This window comes from Mesocricetus auratus, unplaced genomic scaffold (genome assembly GCF_017639785.1).
Source record: "Mesocricetus auratus isolate SY011 unplaced genomic scaffold, BCM_Maur_2.0 Super-Scaffold_6730, whole genome shotgun sequence".
In the NCBI taxonomy this organism is placed as follows: Eukaryota; Metazoa; Chordata; class Mammalia; order Rodentia; family Cricetidae; genus Mesocricetus; species Mesocricetus auratus.
Window position 1 is genome coordinate 116,935,923 of NW_024429184.1, and position 18,007 is coordinate 116,953,929.

The 18,007-nt window shown below is 45.7% G+C and overlaps 1 protein-coding gene across 20 annotated transcripts in view; it reads right to left on the reverse strand.

Moving 5' to 3' along the window:
* Positions 1 to 18,007, reverse strand: part of LOC101832181 (protocadherin gamma-C4) — a 210,359-nt gene that overhangs the window by 61,823 nt on the left and 130,529 nt on the right. Inside the window, exon 1 of one of the 20 annotated variants that reach the window (XM_021226667.2) lies at positions 14,744 to 17,341. The exons of the other annotated variants lie outside the window; for them this stretch is intronic. Coding sequence (XP_021082326.2) covers positions 14,744 to 17,146 — 2,403 coding nt within the window. The 5' untranslated portion in view covers positions 17,147 to 17,341. Of the gene's footprint in view, positions 1 to 14,743; positions 17,342 to 18,007 lie in introns of those variants that run through there. 20 annotated transcript variants of the gene reach the window in all.

Genomic DNA, 18,007 nt, shown 5'->3' on the forward strand with positions numbered 1-18,007 from the left:
CTAAAATAATGGGCTTCCTATAGTTCAGCTGATAAAGTGCTTGCCTAGTTCTTAGTTTTGTTTCTGTCATTGTGGTAGAGCATCCCGACAATGCAATTAGAGGGCAAAGGACATGCCAGCTCACAGTTCCAAGTTCTAGTGTGTCATAGAAGGAATCACAGCAGGGGGAGTTTGAGGTCACCGTTCACTCACAGTCAAGGTAGAGAGGGATGAAGTAATGAGTGCATTCTTTTGATCGGCTCACTTTCTTCACTCTTAACACACTTCAGGAGCCTCTATCAGCGCAGTGGTTCTCAACCTGTGGGTTTCCACCCAATGGGGAAATGAATGAACCTTTCATAGGGGTCACATATAAGATATGTAAGTTACTATTCATAACAGTAGCAAACTTACAGTAATGAATAGAAACAAAAATAATTTTATAGTTGGGGGCCGCCACAATGTGAGGAACTGTGTTAAAGGGCGGTAGGTAGCATTAGGAAGGTTGAGAACCACTGCTGTAGGAAATGGCACCAACCCCGGAGGGTGTTTCCCACAGATATGCCCACAGGCCAACCTGGTTCAGTAATTCCTAATTAATATTCTCTAGATTCTACATTTTGTCAACTTGACAACTAAAACTAACCTTCACACCCAGCACATACAAAGCCCCTAGGTGTGACCCCAGTACCATGTAAACCGCATGGGTGGGTCATGCTTGTGATCAGTCTACATCAAGACCTAGCAATTCCACTATTAGGCATATATCCAAAAGATGCACATTCATTCCACAAGGACATCTGTTCAACTATGTTCATAGCAGCATTATTTGTAATAGCCAGAATCTTGAAGCAACCTAGATGCCCCTCAACTGAAGAGTGGATAGAGAAAATGTGATACATTTACACAATGGAGTACTACTCAGCAGAAAAAATGATGACATCTTGAAATTCACAGGCAAATAGATGGAACTAGAAGAAACCATCCTGAGTGAGGTAACCCAGACACAGAAAGACAAACACAATGTCTCATTTTCATAAATTTGTTTTTAAAATTGAACTGCTAATTATGTACAATCAAAATGCAAGAATCAGATTCAATGAGTTTTGTCTATCAAGATATAGAATATTTCTATCTTCCTGGGGAAGAAAAGTCATATCATTATTTTTTGAGACAGGGTTTCTATGTGTAGCAGCCCTGACTGTCCTAGAACTCACTACGTAAACCAGGCTGGCCTCAAACTCACAGATATCCTCCTGCTCTGCCTCCCAAGTGCTGGGATTAAAGGCATGTGCCACCACACCTGGCCTATATCATCAATATTTTTGATGTCAACTTTACAATGCTGAAGACTCTATGCATGTTTAATACTAATGTTCAATGATTTTGTGTTAATGATAAGCATCCTTTAGCCTATGCATTCCTCCTAAATTTTACCATTTGTAAAATTTAACAGATGATAAAGAAAAACATTAAAAATTTCCATGAAGACCTGTGGTTCAGCAGTATGCAGAACTATGAATACACCTAACTGGAAACTAATGGAACTAATGAAACATGCTTCGTGCGGGGAAAAACAGTAAACATACTCAAGGGTCTGGTCTTGGCATGCTGTCCATAATCTCAGCACCTAGAGAGTGAAGGCCGTAGGATGGTAAGTTTAAGGCCAGCATGGACATCATAGCAAGATCCTTTCATCTACTGTTTTTATTTAAGCAACTATATCAGCCAACTAAGTCACAGCCTAAGCAGAGTATCCAAGCAGAAACTACCTGAACACCAGGACTAGTCTGGAAAGTGGACATTATGAGTCAGACACAGCTTGGTGACAGGTACAGGGTACCTCTATGGTCTTGCAGATCAAGAAGAATAAATCTGCGGCAAGTTATCCAGGGACCCCAAAAACATACCGGTGCAGGGCTATCAGAAAGCTCATCTTGCTCAGCCTTATGAGGACCCACCCACCTGGACAGATACCAACAGTGGAAGAAATCGTGTGTTCATTAATGAAATGGTGACCAAATGCCCAACCCCACATTGATATCTACACTTGCTGCTTCTCAGAATTCAACCTGGACGTACTCTTGATTCCTTTTATATGCACTCTCTAGTCTTTTATACAGCTATAAGGTGCCTTTATCCATCTAATTGCTTACTCTGGAAACCCAATGAAGGCTTGAATGAGAACAACCCTGTAGGCTCATATGTTTGAGTGCTAGGTCCCCAGTTAGTGGAACTGTTTGGGAAGAACTGGGAGGTGTGGCCTTGCTGAAGGAGTCGTGTCATCGCAGTGTGGGCTTTGAGGTTTCAAGAGCTGAGGCCAGGACCAGTCTTTTTCTGCCTGCTGCCTCTGGCATATCAGGATGCATGGGAGTTTTCAGCTACTTTTCTGGCATGATGCTTGCCTGCCCTCATGATCCCTGCCATGACAGTCATGGACTAATCTCTGAAACTGTAAACAGCCCCCAATTAAATATTGTCTATTCTAAGTTATTTTGGGCATGAAGTTTCCTGACAGCAACAAAACAGTGACTAGGACACCTGAGAATCACTCAGTCCCCTTTCCCTTATTGCCTTTATTGAGTCAATCATTTTGGTAGGGGAATAGGGTTTATTTGTGAAGCCCTGCCTATCCTGGAACTCACTCTCTAGAGCAGGCTGGCCTCGAACTCACAGAGATCAGCCTGCCTCTGCCTCCCAAGTGCTGGAAATAAAGGTGTGCACCACCACCTGAGTCAAAAACATTTTATTGAGGGTCTACCACTAGTCAGTCAACGATACTTCTAGACACTGTAGAATATAGTAATAAGACAATCCCTGGCCCTGTGGAGCTCATGACTATCTATTCCAACATTGTCTCATTTAATCTACTTTCTAAACCCTACTTTCTAAAGACGCTCCCAATCCTCTTTTGTGCCCCCTAAGGCAGAGTTTCTCTGTGTAGCCCTAGCTGTCCTGGAACTCACTCTGTAGACCAGGTTAGCCTTGAACGCAAGAGATCTGCCTTCCTGTACCTTCCTAGTGTTGAGATTAAAGGTGTGTGCCACCATACCCAGGTCTTTCGTTTCATTTTTATATCCACTGCTCTTGGCTTTTCATATAAGCCAGATCACATTGTGTGTGTGTGTGTGTGTGTTGTGTGTGCATATGTGTGTGTGGTGTATGAATGTGCGTGCGTGTGTGTGTGTGTGTGTGTAGACATGTACCTGTGTGTGTATTGTGTGTGCATATGTGTGTGGTGTATGAATGTGTGTGTGTGTGTGTGTGTGTGTGTGTGTAGGCATGTACGCGTTATGCTGCATGGGTGGATATCAGAGGACAACTTTGGGGAGTCTGTTCTCACCCTCCATCTTGCTGAGCAGGTGTCCCTTTGTTTCTGCGCTTCACTGTACACTCTGGATTAATGACCTCAGTCTTCCAGGCCATTCTCCTCTCTCCCTCCGTCTCTAGTCTCCCTGTAGGAGTGCTGGGGTTACAGATGCATGCTACCGAGTCTGGCCTTTCAAGTGAGGTCCAGGGTTTCAACTTGGATAATCATATTTTTTTTTGGCATTTGCCTCTGAGCCATCTCCTTGACCCTCCAGCATTATTTCTTACTAGTAACGTTGCCGAATTTCCCTATGTAGCCTCCCAGTAGTTACGACCCTCACCGATCTCATCTCCACACAGGAACCAGAGTAATCTTTACGTTGTGAATCGTATTGTCATAAATAAGACAAGTTGTCTTATTTAAAGGCTATTTAACAACAACTAAATACAGAAGACCTTAAAACAGAATCCAGAATCTTCAGTAAGATTTACAAGGCCTGCTCCACTCTGCCATTCTCACCTCCTGCTCCATTCCCAGCATCCTAACTTTTAGGGCGGGACACATGCCAGTCCCTCCGCCTAGCAACCTCTTTTCACTCTCCTTGTTGCCTCAATAAATTCTACTAATCCCTAAGACTTCTCTCTAAGTCATTCCCCAATCCTCCCCGGACCTTGAGAAAATAGGTCTGGTTCATTATAAGATTGCTGCTCGTGCATTTCTATTTGACGGCATTTAACACACCTGCAAAGTCCACGTGAAGAAACGGTGCTCACTAAAGCAGGAGCCACGCCGTACACCTTTAGCATCATTGCCATTTAGGACAGTGTTTTGCTAATGTTAGGGAATCAACAAATATTTATAACACAAATTAACTAGTAAACCATACACTGCTAGACTTGGTCAGACACCAATGTTTACTGTTTCTCTGTGTGTTTTGTAATCTGCACACTGTAGGGAATGAAAGCAAAGATAGTTCAGGATTATAAAATATAGCACGAGGCTATAGTATCCTGCACAACTTGTTTTTGAAGTCGTATAGAATGTTCCCAGCATTATCCAGGCATGATGGTGTATGTGCCTGAAATTTCTGAACTTGGGGGGTCCTGAGTTCTCAGCCAGCTTGGCTGGGCTATATAGCAAATTCAAGGGCAGTCAATCTGGGCTACACAGTGAAACTCTGTCTTGAACATCTACAACAACAAAACTGGCAGTTTTCTGTAAACTACAAGAAAAAAGAATATAAATTTAAAAGACAATACTAATTATGGTAACAAAAATCACATAAGTAGACAGTTTAATAAAGTATAAGACCCTGAACCTTTTCTTAGTAAAGAGATAGATGGATGAAGAACATATGGCACATATACACAATGGAGCGCTACTCAGCCACAAAAGGATGGATCTTGTCATTTGAGGTAACAAGGATGGAACTGGAAATAACTATGTAAAGTGAAATAAGCTACAGACGAAAAGACAAGTGCCGACTCATCTCTCTCATATCTGGGTCTGAAGTAGTTGATCTCATAGGGGTTGGTAGTGGAATTGTGCCAGGCATGGTGGTTTACATCTTTAATTCCAACACTCTTAGAGACAGAGGAAAGGGGATCTCAGTGAGTTCAAGGCCAGCCTGGTCTATGTAGCAACTTGCAGACTAGTCAGGATACACAGTGAAATCCTGTCTCAGAAAGGGGTGGGAGTGTTGTGTTTCCCGGAAAGAGTGGTGGTAAGACAGAGAAAGGCTGATTAATGACTACTAAATTTTAGCTGGCCAGCAGCCAGAAGTTTGGTGGTGCTATTTCCCAGTAGGGAAACAACAGCTAACAATAATGCAATGTTTCAAAATCTACAAGGAAGGATTTTGCAAGTTTTATGGAGAGATGATATTTAAGGATATAGGCATATTTGACCTGATATGAATATCTCACAGTGTGAATATATCAAAACATCACTCAATTCCCTCAGTATTGTGTCCACATTTTATGTTATTATATATTATTTAAAAATAGAAGTTAAAGGGGCTGGAGAAATGACTTAGTAGTTAAGAGCAGTGACTGCTCTTTTGACGACTGAGGTTTAGTTACCAGAACCCACATGGTGGCTTACAGCCATCTGTAACTCCAGTCACAGGGGATCTAATGCCCGCTTCAGGCCTCCATGGGCAGTAGGCACACTCATGGTGCACATACATACACGAAAAACCTTACATATACACATAAAAAAGAAATCATTTTTAAAAGTTAAAAAACCCTCATCAGTAAAAGCTATAAAACATAGCTGAGTTAATTTTTCCACCTGTTTTTTCTTTTTTTGTTTTTTTTTTTTTGTTTTTTGTTTTCGAGACAGGGTTTCTCTGTATTGTTTTGGAGCCTGTCCTGGAACTCGCTTTGTAGACCAGGCTGGCCTTGAACTCACAGAGATCCGTCTGCCTCTGCCTCCCGAGTGCTAGGGATTAAAGGCGTGCGCCACCAATGCCCGGCTAATTTTACTACTTTTAATTAATTAATTAATTAATTAATCCTATGTTCATGGATTAGCAAATCTCAATATTGTGAGAGCTGATTCTCCAACCATCACAGAAGAGCTATAAATTCAATGCAATCCCTTTTTTGCATCTGGAGCTGACAAGATGGTTTTAATTATTTGGAAATATAAGACCAAGTATAGTCAAAATAATATTTACAAATACTAAAAATGATGACCGACTTAACTGCCTGGCTTTAAGACTTACTATGAAGCTATGATAATTCACAAAATGTACTATTGGCAAGGTAAATATATAAATAACTCAATGTATAAAAATAGTCACATTTATCAATGAAACAATTTTCAACAAGAGGTGCCAAAATAATTCAACAATACCAATATATGTTGCTGGAAGCTGTAGGAGAAATCCCTGGTCCCCACCTCACTGGATAGTTACCTTATAACACAAGGAAAAGTCCATTTTACTGCTTTGCTTTCTTTCTTTCACTCTGTAGCCCAGGCTGGCTTGGAATTCACTACTAGAACCTTGGTGATTTGCTTGCCTATTCTTAGTTGCCAGTCTTTAGTATTTCCCACAGGTGGGCATTAACACCCAGGTTGAAGATGCTTAATTATTCAATTTGTTCAGTTATCATTAGAGACCAAGATCCAAGTCACAGTTTACAATGACATCATCACAACACGGACCAACTGTGGAGACCATTACCATAAGCAGAAACACTGTCATGTATCTTGCTCCTAGCATTACTTCACACTTGAATTACCCATAATTCTCCTTTCACACTTCTCAGGTTTGCGTTTTGCTGGGCAAGGTGCCTGCCCCATGCCTTTCCTCCCAGGGCTCAAGAAACAGAGGCATGAGTTTGAAGCCTCAACACCCCCCCAAACCAAACCAAAACGCAAAACACACACACACACACAAATAACTTGCATTTTATGTACTTTACCTAGTTTAGTTTTCGAAAGGTAACTGCTTCCTCTGTTTCCATTATAGTTTAGGTTACATCTACTTACACCTTTACAACTGACTGTTGGTAGAATACTTATCTAATGCAAGTGTTTGATCTACAATCTTCTGTTCTGTATGCCAACAGAGGGCACCAGATCTAATTCAAGGTGGCTGTGAGCCACCATGTGGTTGCCGGGAATTGAACCTGGGTCCTCTGGAAGAACAGCCAGTGCTCTTAACCGCTGAGCCACCTCTCCAGCCCCGTCTATAGTCTTCTTAAAAAGCCTTTCTGAAGCACTAGTTCAATGAAATGCCAGGCTCACACCAGGATCCATTTGCACACGCACCTCGTCTCGAGGAACAAACTACACTCAGCAGCAGGTGCCGGCTCAGATTCACTTAAAGTGCCCGAGTTGCTCCGGTTCCCAAGCCTCAAACAGGAAGCAGGAGGAGGAGATCTTCCTATCAGAGAGCGAGGGAACGAGCATGCACAGGAGCGCACAAAGCTGACAGCCTGGTGGTGATGCTGACAGTCCGGTCTGGAAAAACAACTCAGTGTGAAAAGCAATTGGGATACTTGTTAGACGACCCTTGCCAAGGGAGTGATCATTTTTCAGGTTTGGGTCTACCAACTTCCCGGAGACTTATTCTTAAATTTATGGTTGGAGAACTTTATCAGCCAGATTATCCATTTCTATTTTCTTTTTAATTATGTGCATTTGTTTGTGTGGGTATTGCAGGTACCCTTAGAGCTAAAAGAGGAAGTTGTATTCCCTGGAAGAACTTTCTATACTAACCAGACTTGCCTCAAATTCACAGATATCTGCCTGCCTCTGTCTTCTGAATAAAGGGATTAAAGGCGTGTATGTGTGTCTATGCCTGGTCATTGAATAGATTTTTTAAAAAATAAATGTTAGTTTCTATCTTGGGAGCATATTTTCTCCTGAGCCACCATACAATTCACAATAAGTCTTAACTTTCTTCACAAAGTGAAGTATGCTTTTTTGGGTATGGACCCCAAATTTCCAAGTATAATATGTTTTAGACACTGAGACCCAGAGCCTTGAAAGGCGTTCCACCACGGCACCCTTGTCCAGCTCTACACAGGGATCCAAGTGCAGATCCACTTGTAGCAGATTTTCTCAGACATCCAGCCTTCAGACCATAACGCAGAGACTTATTATTAGTTATGAATGCTTGGCCTTACTGTAGGCTTGTTTATGGTTAGCTTTTTAAGCTTAAATTAGCTTGTTTCTCTTCATCTGTGTGTTGCCTCTGGGCTTCTCACCTTTCTTTCATCTGTATGCCCCCCTCCCCCACTCCCCTGCTGCTTCCTCCATGGCTGGCTGACAGCTGCCTGGCTGGCTTCAGGCGCCTCCCTCCCTTTCTCCTTTGTTCTCTCTTCTTCCCTCCTCCTACACATTCTCTCTGCCTGCCAGTCCCACCTGTTCTTCTACTGCCCAGCTATTGGCTGCTCAGCTTTTTATCAGGCCAATCAGGTGCCTTAGGCAGGCAAAGCAACACATCTTACATGGTTAAACAGATGCAGCATAAATAAGTGTAATACATCTTTGCATAATTAAAGTAATATTCCTCAACATAACAAATGTAACTCATCTCATAGTTAAAGTGATATTTCACATCAGCTGAGAGGACCATTGGTGACAAAAACCAGTGGGAAGGAACCAGCACTTCCCTTAGTTGCATCTGAGTTCTAACCCCATCTCTTGCACAGTTAGAATCACCATGGCTCCTTCCCAGACAAGGCCCTTTCCTGACTATCTCTGAATTACAGTCTCCAGGCAAAAAGAGTCAGAGCTGGCATCTGTGTGCTCCTTCAAGATCCTGCGAGAGGTCTTCAGAGGGGGGAGCGTTTCTGTGTGAAATATTCCTTTACACTGTGTGAATATATGCTACTGTGATAGGTTTAATAAAGAAGCTATCTGGTCTATAGCTGAACAGGATAAAGTTAGGTGGGACAGTCAAACTGAGAATTCTGGGAGGGAGAAGGGCAGAGTCTGAAGAGTCACCAGCAGACACAGACAGAAGCAAGATGATGGCCATGCCATACTGAGAAAAGGAACCAAGTCACATGGCAAAGCATAGATAAGAAATATGGGTTAACATAAAAGTAAGAGTTAGCAGCTAACAACCCTGAGCTACTAGCCAAGCATTTATAACTAATATTAAGCCTCTGTGTGGTTACTTGGGAGTGGCCTGAGGGACAGAAACTACATTTGTGGTCAGATTTTAGACCTGCTTCCTGATCTTTTTACTCAGTCTGACTAGAAAGCCTTCAAGCAGGAATGGTGAGAGATCAGCTCACTTTCCTGTTTGCAAGTTGGTCAGTAGTGAGACTCTGGTCTCACTCTAGAATTGCAGCGATAGAAATCAAAATGCAAGCTTCTTGAGAGTTGAGGACAAAGTGAAAGAAGAGTTGGAGTTTTTTGTTTGTTTGTTTTGTTTTGATTTTTGCTGACTTTGTAGAAAAGTCTTGCTAGTATGTCTAAGTATCTCTGGCCATGTGTAACACTGGTGACTCGAGCACGTGAAGACAAGTGATGGCCTCCTTATGTCTTCTTGACTTTGGGTGGTTTCTTCCCCCTGCACTAGGGAGTAAACCGGGGTCTCCTCAACACTAAACAAGGTCTCTGCCACTGAGCTGTATCTTCAACCCTGAAACTAGACAATACTCTTCTTTCTTTTTTCTATTTTTACATTTTCCCAAGACTGTTTTTTAAATCTAACATAGTTTCATTATAAACTGTTAGCTGAATATTAAGCTGAAAATATGAAGGAAGCCTTGGAGGTGCTTCACAATAAGAAAGTTTTGTGAATTGAGACGTCTGTTTTGGAAATCTTGGCAGCCCCCAGAATCATTTGATCAATATCTCTTCACAACTACATATTTCTTTTGTTAAACCTGGTATCTTGTAAGCATTCAAAAGTAGATTTTCGATGAGCGTTGGTGGCGCACACCTTTAATCCCAGCACTCGGGAGGCAGAGGCCGGCGGATCTCTGTGAGTTCGAGGCCAGCCTGGTCTACAGAGCGAGTTCAAGGACAGCCTCCAAAACAATACAGAGAAACCCTGTCTCAAAACTCCCCCAAACAGTAGATTTTCTCCCCACCAAAACCACTCAGTTTATGACCAGAGCTATATCCAGCTGGAAGTGGTGATGGCTTGCTGATGATCAGCCTCCCAATTGGTGGGAGAGTGATCTGTGAGCTGTATGGTTCTAGAGAATGTGCAGGATGTGCCAGCTTTAACGCCGCCCCACACAAGGAAAGTGATGGGAGGTGTCTGCTGCCAGATTACACCGTAATTTTCAACACAACTACAACTTGTAAGTTACATCTGAACCCTTCACTTTAGAGGTGGAACCAATGCATACCCAGCTTCAACTAAAAATTTTAAATTAGCTCCACAAAAATCTCATAAAAAGCTTTGTTTCCAGCCACAGGTTATTGTTTGCAATATATATATATATGTATATATATATATAAAACATCTGGAGAAGGATACATTATCACGACTTTCCACAAAAGAATTCTAACTGTGCTGCATTTCTTTCAGTCAACCACAAAATAAACAGCTATTATTAATTAATGAGATGTTATGAGCCAGATGGTTTATATGTTGTTCCAATATATCCTTATCACAATATCTCAAATCAGTTCTTATTATCCCTATTTTGCTGAAGCCCCAAATACTAAATAACGTGCCAAAGTCGACTCAGGAAGTTATCTAATTGAAAAGTATGGTTGGTGACCCTGGTGGCACTGTAATCCCAGCTACTCAGAAGGCAGAGGCAGAAAGGTCACAGATTCAAGCCCAGACTGGGTGACTTTTCAAGACCAGGTCTCAAAGTAAAAAGTAAAAAAAAAAATATGGCTGAAGAAATATCTCAGTGGAAGTGCGCTTGTACAAGGCTCTGTGTTCAGTCTGTACCACCACAGCACACTAAACTCTACCGTGTCCTACAGTACATCTGAGGATGCTTGGCATAGTGGAATCTTCATCTTGTGGTACATCTTAGGATGCTTGGCATCGTGGAGTCTTTAGAGCACGTTTTAAAAGACTTGTTATATGTGTGAGTGTTTCACTTGCATATTATGTCTGTGTACTACATGAGTGCCTGGTGCCCATGGAGGTCAGGAGGCAGCAGGCATCTGATCCTCTGGAACTTGAGTTACAGATGGTTGTAAACCACTGTGGAGATGCTCAGAACAAAACACGAGTCCTCTGCAAGAGTAAGCCATCTCAAAAGCCTCCAGCCTCTCAGCTATTTAATGAACCAGCTCGAACTGGGAGCACCCTTATGGATGATTTCTGAGATGCTGTCTAAGAGTCATTACTACTTATGATGCAACACCCAATAATTTGTCCCTAAAACCAAATCAGTAAACAGAGAGTGACATCATTAGGTGATGTTAGCTAAGGTTCTAAAAGTAATCTTTGGAGCTGGAGATATGGCTCAGCAGTTTAAAACACTGGCTGTTTTTCTAGAGAAACCAGGTTCAATTCCCAGCACCCACATGGCAGCTCACAACTGTCTATAATTCCAATTCCAGAGTATCTGATGCCTTCACACTGACACACATACACGCAAAACAACAATGCACAGAGGACAATAGTCCTCTCCACCGAGGTCAGAGGCAGGCTGACTTCTGGGGCTTCCTGACTTCCAGCCTAGTGAGAAAATGTGAGTCCTGGCTTCAGGGAAAGACCTTGCCTCAGATAACTAGACAGAAAGTGATAGAGAACAACCAGCTTCTTTATTAGGCTTCTGTATGTGTACGTACACTCATACAGACACACATGTACAAGCAACTCTTATCTCTAAGGACCAGGCATAATATTATTTAAAAGACATTGAAAACAGTGTATGAATTTACTAGTGGATTCAACTGCAATTAAAGGTCACTCTGTTGGGGCTGGGGATGTAGCCCAGGGGTAAAGTGTTTAGTCCAGATCTTGGTTCAATCCCCAGAAAAAGAGGTTAAAAAAAAAAAAAGCAAGTGTACTTTCTGTTAAATTCTGTTTCTTCACTCTATTGGAATTAGTGTTCCCTCAGCCCTCCCTTGGAATTGAAACCAGGGCCTTGTCTCCATGCATGCAAGGCAAGTATTCTACTTCTGAGTTCTGAGTCACAGCCACAACTCCTGTAGTCCGAACAGATAAATTGGCATGAGATAATTGACACAAATCTGCTTCATGGTCAAAAGGAAAAACAATTAAAAGTGGAAAGTTGGTGAACTAAGCTACCAAGTTAGAGGGCACAGAGTAATATAAAGTAGACATTGTTTCTGTACCGTGCTGTAGTTGCATGTGGCAGGATCATGTTTATGTATCTTTTAAACCAAACAAGGTGAATAGGTTGTTGTTGGTGGCTGCTTTATCAGTCCCAAACACCCATGAACCATCTATACCAGGAACGCTCCACGCACAGAATGGACTCACCTGAATTAATGCATGGTTATCTTTAGAAAATACCGAATCTCCCGATAGCAAAAGAGGCTCGCTTTTGAATTAATTAATTAATTCGGTATTTAGAAAATACCGAATCTCCCAATAGCAAAAGAGGCTCGCTTTTCTCGCAGCTCTCCTGGCTGATGAGCGCATAGCTGGGCTGCGGGAGCCGGCAGTGAGCAAGAAGACCTCGTGCTGCCAAGAGGTCTGCAGGAAAGCTTGCACTCCGTCAACGCCCACAAAACGAGCGAGGCCGGGGCGCCAGCCAATCCGGGTCCCGCAGCCCCGGGCAGGCGCAGTGAGTGCGGGCGCCGCAGCCTGAGCGCCGCCGGTGCCAGAACAAAGACCGGGAAGACACTGGAGACCGCCGCCGCCACGGCCGCCCCCAGACGGAGCGTGAGCCCCGGGTGTCAGAAGCGGCAGGGGATTCTAGATTGCCAGACCCTCCAGGACATCGGGATGCTGTCGGCGGTCGCCCCAGCGAGCATGACGGAGGCGGAGAGCGGCGGCGGGCCATGGGCCCGCACAGCCACCGCGAGGCTCCGCCTGAGGCCGTCTGTGTGCCCCCACAGGGCCCGCGCGCGGCCCCGCCGAGAAGAGCCCGGGCTCGCTGGCCTCGAGCAGGCGGTCGGACAGCCGGGCGGGCGATCTGCCCCAGTCTCTGTCCACCGCCACCACCTTGACCACCAGGTAGTCCGGCTCTGCAGAGCGGGGCGCCTGCTTCTCGCCAGTGGAACCGTCCGTGGGGCGGGGGGCGGGCGGGGTGCAGGGTTTCGGGGGTCAGGGACGCGCTGCCGCCGAGCGGCCGGCTGGTCCCCGCTGTCGCGAGGTCTCGTAACCGCTCGCAGTCAGAGGAGTGCAGGGCGTGCAGAACCCCGGCGTCCGAGTGGACGGAGAGCGGACAGGGAGGAAGTGACCCGGGGTCGTGGGCGGTCACGGCGGCGATGGAGGCCTCCCCACCCCACCCCAGGGTTGTTCTCCGGGATGGAGGCCCGAGGGTTGTCGTTGGCGTCGGCCGGCAGGGGCGGACGTCCCAGGTCAGAGGCGGCCACTGTGATGTTGTAACTGGGGACCCGCTCCCGGTCCAGGCCTGCGGCGGCTGTGACTCAGCTGTAGTAGTAAAGCTTCTCCGGTCTTAAGAGCAGGTTTTCTCGGATGGAACAGACTGCCTGCCCATTTTTCCCGAGTCTCGGTCATTCACATTGGTCAGGGCTACGAGTGTCCCTCGGGGAGAGTTTTCGGGAACTGAGCTGGTGAGGGACGCGATGGCTGCCTGCACTTCCATTTCGTAGAAAGCCGATTCTTCTTCGTGGGTTCAGCGCCCCTGTGGCTGACATTGTCCCCAGATTACTGTCTAGCTTGAAAACGTTAGCTGCCTGGTCGTCCACATACCGGAAGGAGTACGTTCCGTCGTCCTCATTGGCTCCTTCGTCCGGGCCGGTGGCACTGAGCAGCGGCAGCTGGGTGCCCGCAGCCGCTCTCTCCTGCACGCTCACGCGGCACTCGGGGACTCGGGCCGAGCAAACGCAGGCGCGTTGTCGTTCGCTTCCACGGCCGTCCGTCACGCGGACCCGCGTAGTATAGTTCAATTTAAAATATTTGTCTAGGCCGGGCGGTGGTGGCGCACGCCTTTAATCCCAGCACTCGGGAGGCAGAGGCAGGCGGATCTCTGTGAGTTCGAGGCCAGGCTGGACCGACAGCCTCCAAAACAATACAGAGAAACCCTGTCTCGAAAAACCAAAAAAAAAAAAAAAAAATGTCTAGGACCAGCAAGAGATGGCTCAGCAGGTAAAGGCGCTTGCTGCCAAACCTAATTGAATTTGAGTTAAATCCCTGGGACCCACATGGTAGAAAGAAAGAACTGATTCCCCAAAATTGTCCTATGATCTGATGGCACATATACCACGATCTCCTCATGGCAAATATACCACGATCTCCTCATGGCACATATACCACACACACACACACACACACACACACACACACACACACACCCCTTTAAAATTACTTGAATGGCAGTGCATCATAATACTTCTACGTTTTGAGTTTTGACAAAATATATGCATAAAATATTTCAAAATCCTGAGGCCTAATGGTGCAGTTACTGGCCCATAGACAAAAGACAGGACAGAGCTAGGCAGGGCGTTGGTGGCTCACGCCTTTAATCCCAGCACTCGGGAGGCAGAGACAGGCGGATCTCTGTGAATTCGAGGCCAGCCTGGTCTACAGAGCGAGTTCCAGGACAGCCTCCAAAGCCACAGAGAAACCCTGTCTCGAAAAAGCAAAGCAAAGCAAACAAACAAAAAGACTGCAAATGAAACAGGTCATTGTAAGTATAATGTGCTTTAGGATATTCTTTTCAAAGGGGGCGGTGAGCATCTTTAATTCCAGCAATCGGGAGGTAGAGGAAGGAGGATCTCTGTGTTTTCAATGCCAGCCTGGTCTACACAGCGAGTTGTATGACAACCAGACCCTTTTTGAAAAGAAAAAAATTCCAAAAGGATTTGAAAATTAAGCAATTTGTGAATGAAAGGCTCATTGGAACTCACGTGAGTAGAAGCAAGAGAATCAGAGACTGTCTTGTTATTCTCTTCAGTGACATTCACTTCCATAGAAAGATCGTGCGGAGGGACCATTTCTGACGTTAAGGTAAGAAAATGAGACGTTTTTTGACAATTGGAGGCAACATAGAGATTGTAGGAATATGGCAGAGTCCCCTCGCCGTAGTTGAGAGAAACCGCTGGTCTTGTGTTACAGCAGAGGCCAGACTGAAAGCAGCCAGAGACTGCAGGACTGTGGGACTGTCGCAGGCGCAGGGCGAGGGCCAGAATCACAACGAAAAGAAAGATCACTGAGACCAAAGCCAAGGCCACCACCAGGTAAAACTGCAGCTCACTCTGGGGGTCCGACGGCAGAGGGTCATCGCTGAGGTCCGGCAGGGCCTCCTGCAGGCTGTCAGCAAAGATCAGGTGCAGCGTGGCTGTAGCCGAGAGCGGCGGTTGTCCACCGTCCCGCACAGCGACCAGGAGGCGCTGACGCGCCGCGTCCCTGTCACCCAAGGCACGCGCTGTGCGCACCTCGCCAGTGCGCAGCCCCAGGCTGAAGAGCCCGGGATCGCTGGCCTGCAGCACGTGGTACGACAGCCAGGCATTGTGCCCGGAGTCGGCGTCCACAGCCACCACCTTGGTGACCAGGTATCCGGGCTCGGCGGCGCGCGGCACCATGTCGAAGAGCGCGGAGCCGTCGGGCTCGAGCGCGGGATACAGCACGCGTGGGGCGTTGTCGTTGTGGTCGCCCACCAGCACGAGCATGCTCACATTGGCGCTGAGCGAGGGCGAGCCCTGGTCGCGCGCCTGCAGTGTCAGCTGGAAGGAGCGCAGCTGCTCGTGGTCGAAGGCGCGCTGAGCGAACACCACTCCGCTCTGAGCGTTCAAGGTCACATAGGACCACAGCGATTTAGGCTCCAGGTCGCTGGCTATGATGGAGTAGGAGATGTGACCATTGGGTCCCAAATCCGGGTCAGAGGCGCTGACTTGAGCGATGGAAGCACCAGGCGGGTTGTTTTCAGCCACTTGGATCAAATAGGAGGCCTGGAGGAAAACTGGAGCATTGTCATTGACGTCCCCAACTTGCAGGGTGACACTTGTGCTGGAGGTGAGGGGTGGCTTGCCTCTATCGGTGGCGATGATGGTGACATTGTACGCTGGAGTCTGTTCCCGGTCCAGGACCCCATCTGTTACAAGCTTATAGTAGCTGCTGGCAGAAGATTCGATTCTAAAAGGAACACGCTCTTTTACAAAGCACATCACTCTTCCACGTTCTTCCGAATCTTTATCAGATGCTTTGAACAGAGCCACCACTGTCCCAGGTTCTGCGTCCTCAGGTATGGAATTGGACACCGAAGTAAAAACCACTTCCGGGGCATTGTCGTTTTCATCGAGAATTTCTACTGTAACTTTACATTCTGTGGCCATGCCTCCGCCATCCTTGGCCTCTATACTCATGGTGTAAGTCCTCTTGGTTTCAAAGTCTATAGGGCCTTCAGATCTAATTTCTCCACTTTGATGATCCAGGATAAACTTATTTCTAATATCGTCTCCTAGTGATTTGAAGGAGTAGGTGACCTCTGCGTTAACACCCTCATCCTGGTCGGTGGCCATCACCTTTAGCACAGAGGTGCCTGAGGGCATGTTCTCTCTAAGACTGACTTTGTACATATTTTGGCTGAACACTGGGGGGTTATCGTTGGCATCAGTGACCTCGATTTGAATTTGAGCGGTGCCAGTTAGTACTGGTTCTCCGCCATCCACTGCTGTCAGGACCAAGAGCTGGGAGCTCTGCTTTTCCCTGTCTAGCGGCTTCTCTAACACTAATTCTGGGGCATCCTTGCCTTCAGCCTTGTCCTGCACCGCCAGAGAGAAATGCTCATTCAAACTGAGCTGGTAACTCTGGAGAGAGTGCCGGCCTACATCTTCATCTATGGCAGACTCCAGGCCAAACCTAGTGCCTGGAATTGCAAGCTCATTGATCTGTAAGACAATACTATTCTGGAGGAAATGGGGCGGATTATCATTTATATCTTCTATCACCACGCTGACATGGAAGACGTTGAGGGGATTTTCTGCCACAATCTCTAAGGGCAGGACACACAGCGGGCTTTGGAAACACAGTGACTCTCGATCGATTCTATCACTCACAACTATGTTCCCGTTCACAGGGTTCACAGTAAGATACGGTTTCTCTGCGATAACTCTGAGGTTTCGAGTCTGTAAATCCCTAACAGGCAGCCCCAGGTCCTCAGCGAGGTTTCCCACAACCGAACCCATGGCCATTTCTTCCGGAATAGAATACCGAGCTTGCTCAGAGAGCCCCGTGCAGAACAAAGGCAGCAAGAATGGAAAGAGTACTTGCCTCCACGGGGTCCCGCTTCCTAGCTTCACGCTGGGCTCCATCCTAATCGCAGCCTCCCAGGTGAAGGGAAGAGGTTTCACGAATTACTTTCACCACGAAGAAAATCCGAACGCTCCCTCCAAGTCTGAGGATATCACAGTCTCTAATTTGATTTGCTAAGCAGAAAATTCAGGTACCCTTACTCTTTAAGCCTTCCGTTCACAATTTCAACTGGTAGAGCCTGAGAGTCAGCTCTTGCAGCAAATTGGACAGCAGCGGCGCCCAGAGTTCACTTCTAAAATTGCAACCAGAAACTTTTGCAGATTCAATGGGATTGGGTATACAGAGCTATGTTGGTACACAAAGGAGTTTATGAGCTTAGAATTTGTCTGTTTTCAAGTGTTGCTATTGAACAAAGCCCCAAGTGATAGGGTCTGCAGCATAACTATTAACCCAGTAAGAGAGACTAAAAGGCTTGCCTTTCCTGTCAGGGGAAATGCACACATTGAAAGAACCAGGCAAGTCTTTTCTCAAGACCACGTGGAAAAATAGCCCCACCAAATGGTATGGGAAAACGACACTGAATATCATCCTCAATCTACACAATGTATAATTGCCAGAGAAGGGGCCAATACTCTAAATTATTTTAGTTATAGATGAATTACGAAGATTGTCAAATTTTTATTCACCCTTAAGAATTTAATGACATGATATGTGAGCTCATTTTCTTTGTGTCCTTTTATTTAAGTGAACTACATGTTGCATCCTAACTGAATCTCCAGTGACTTGAAAATCAACTTTTAGAACAAACCTTTTTTAATTTTTTCTTCTTCAAGAGCTTGGTTCACAACCCCTAACTAGTTTAGATTGTGCTTAAAAAATACAGAGCAACCTCTCCTACCAATCAAATGCCTCATAGAATA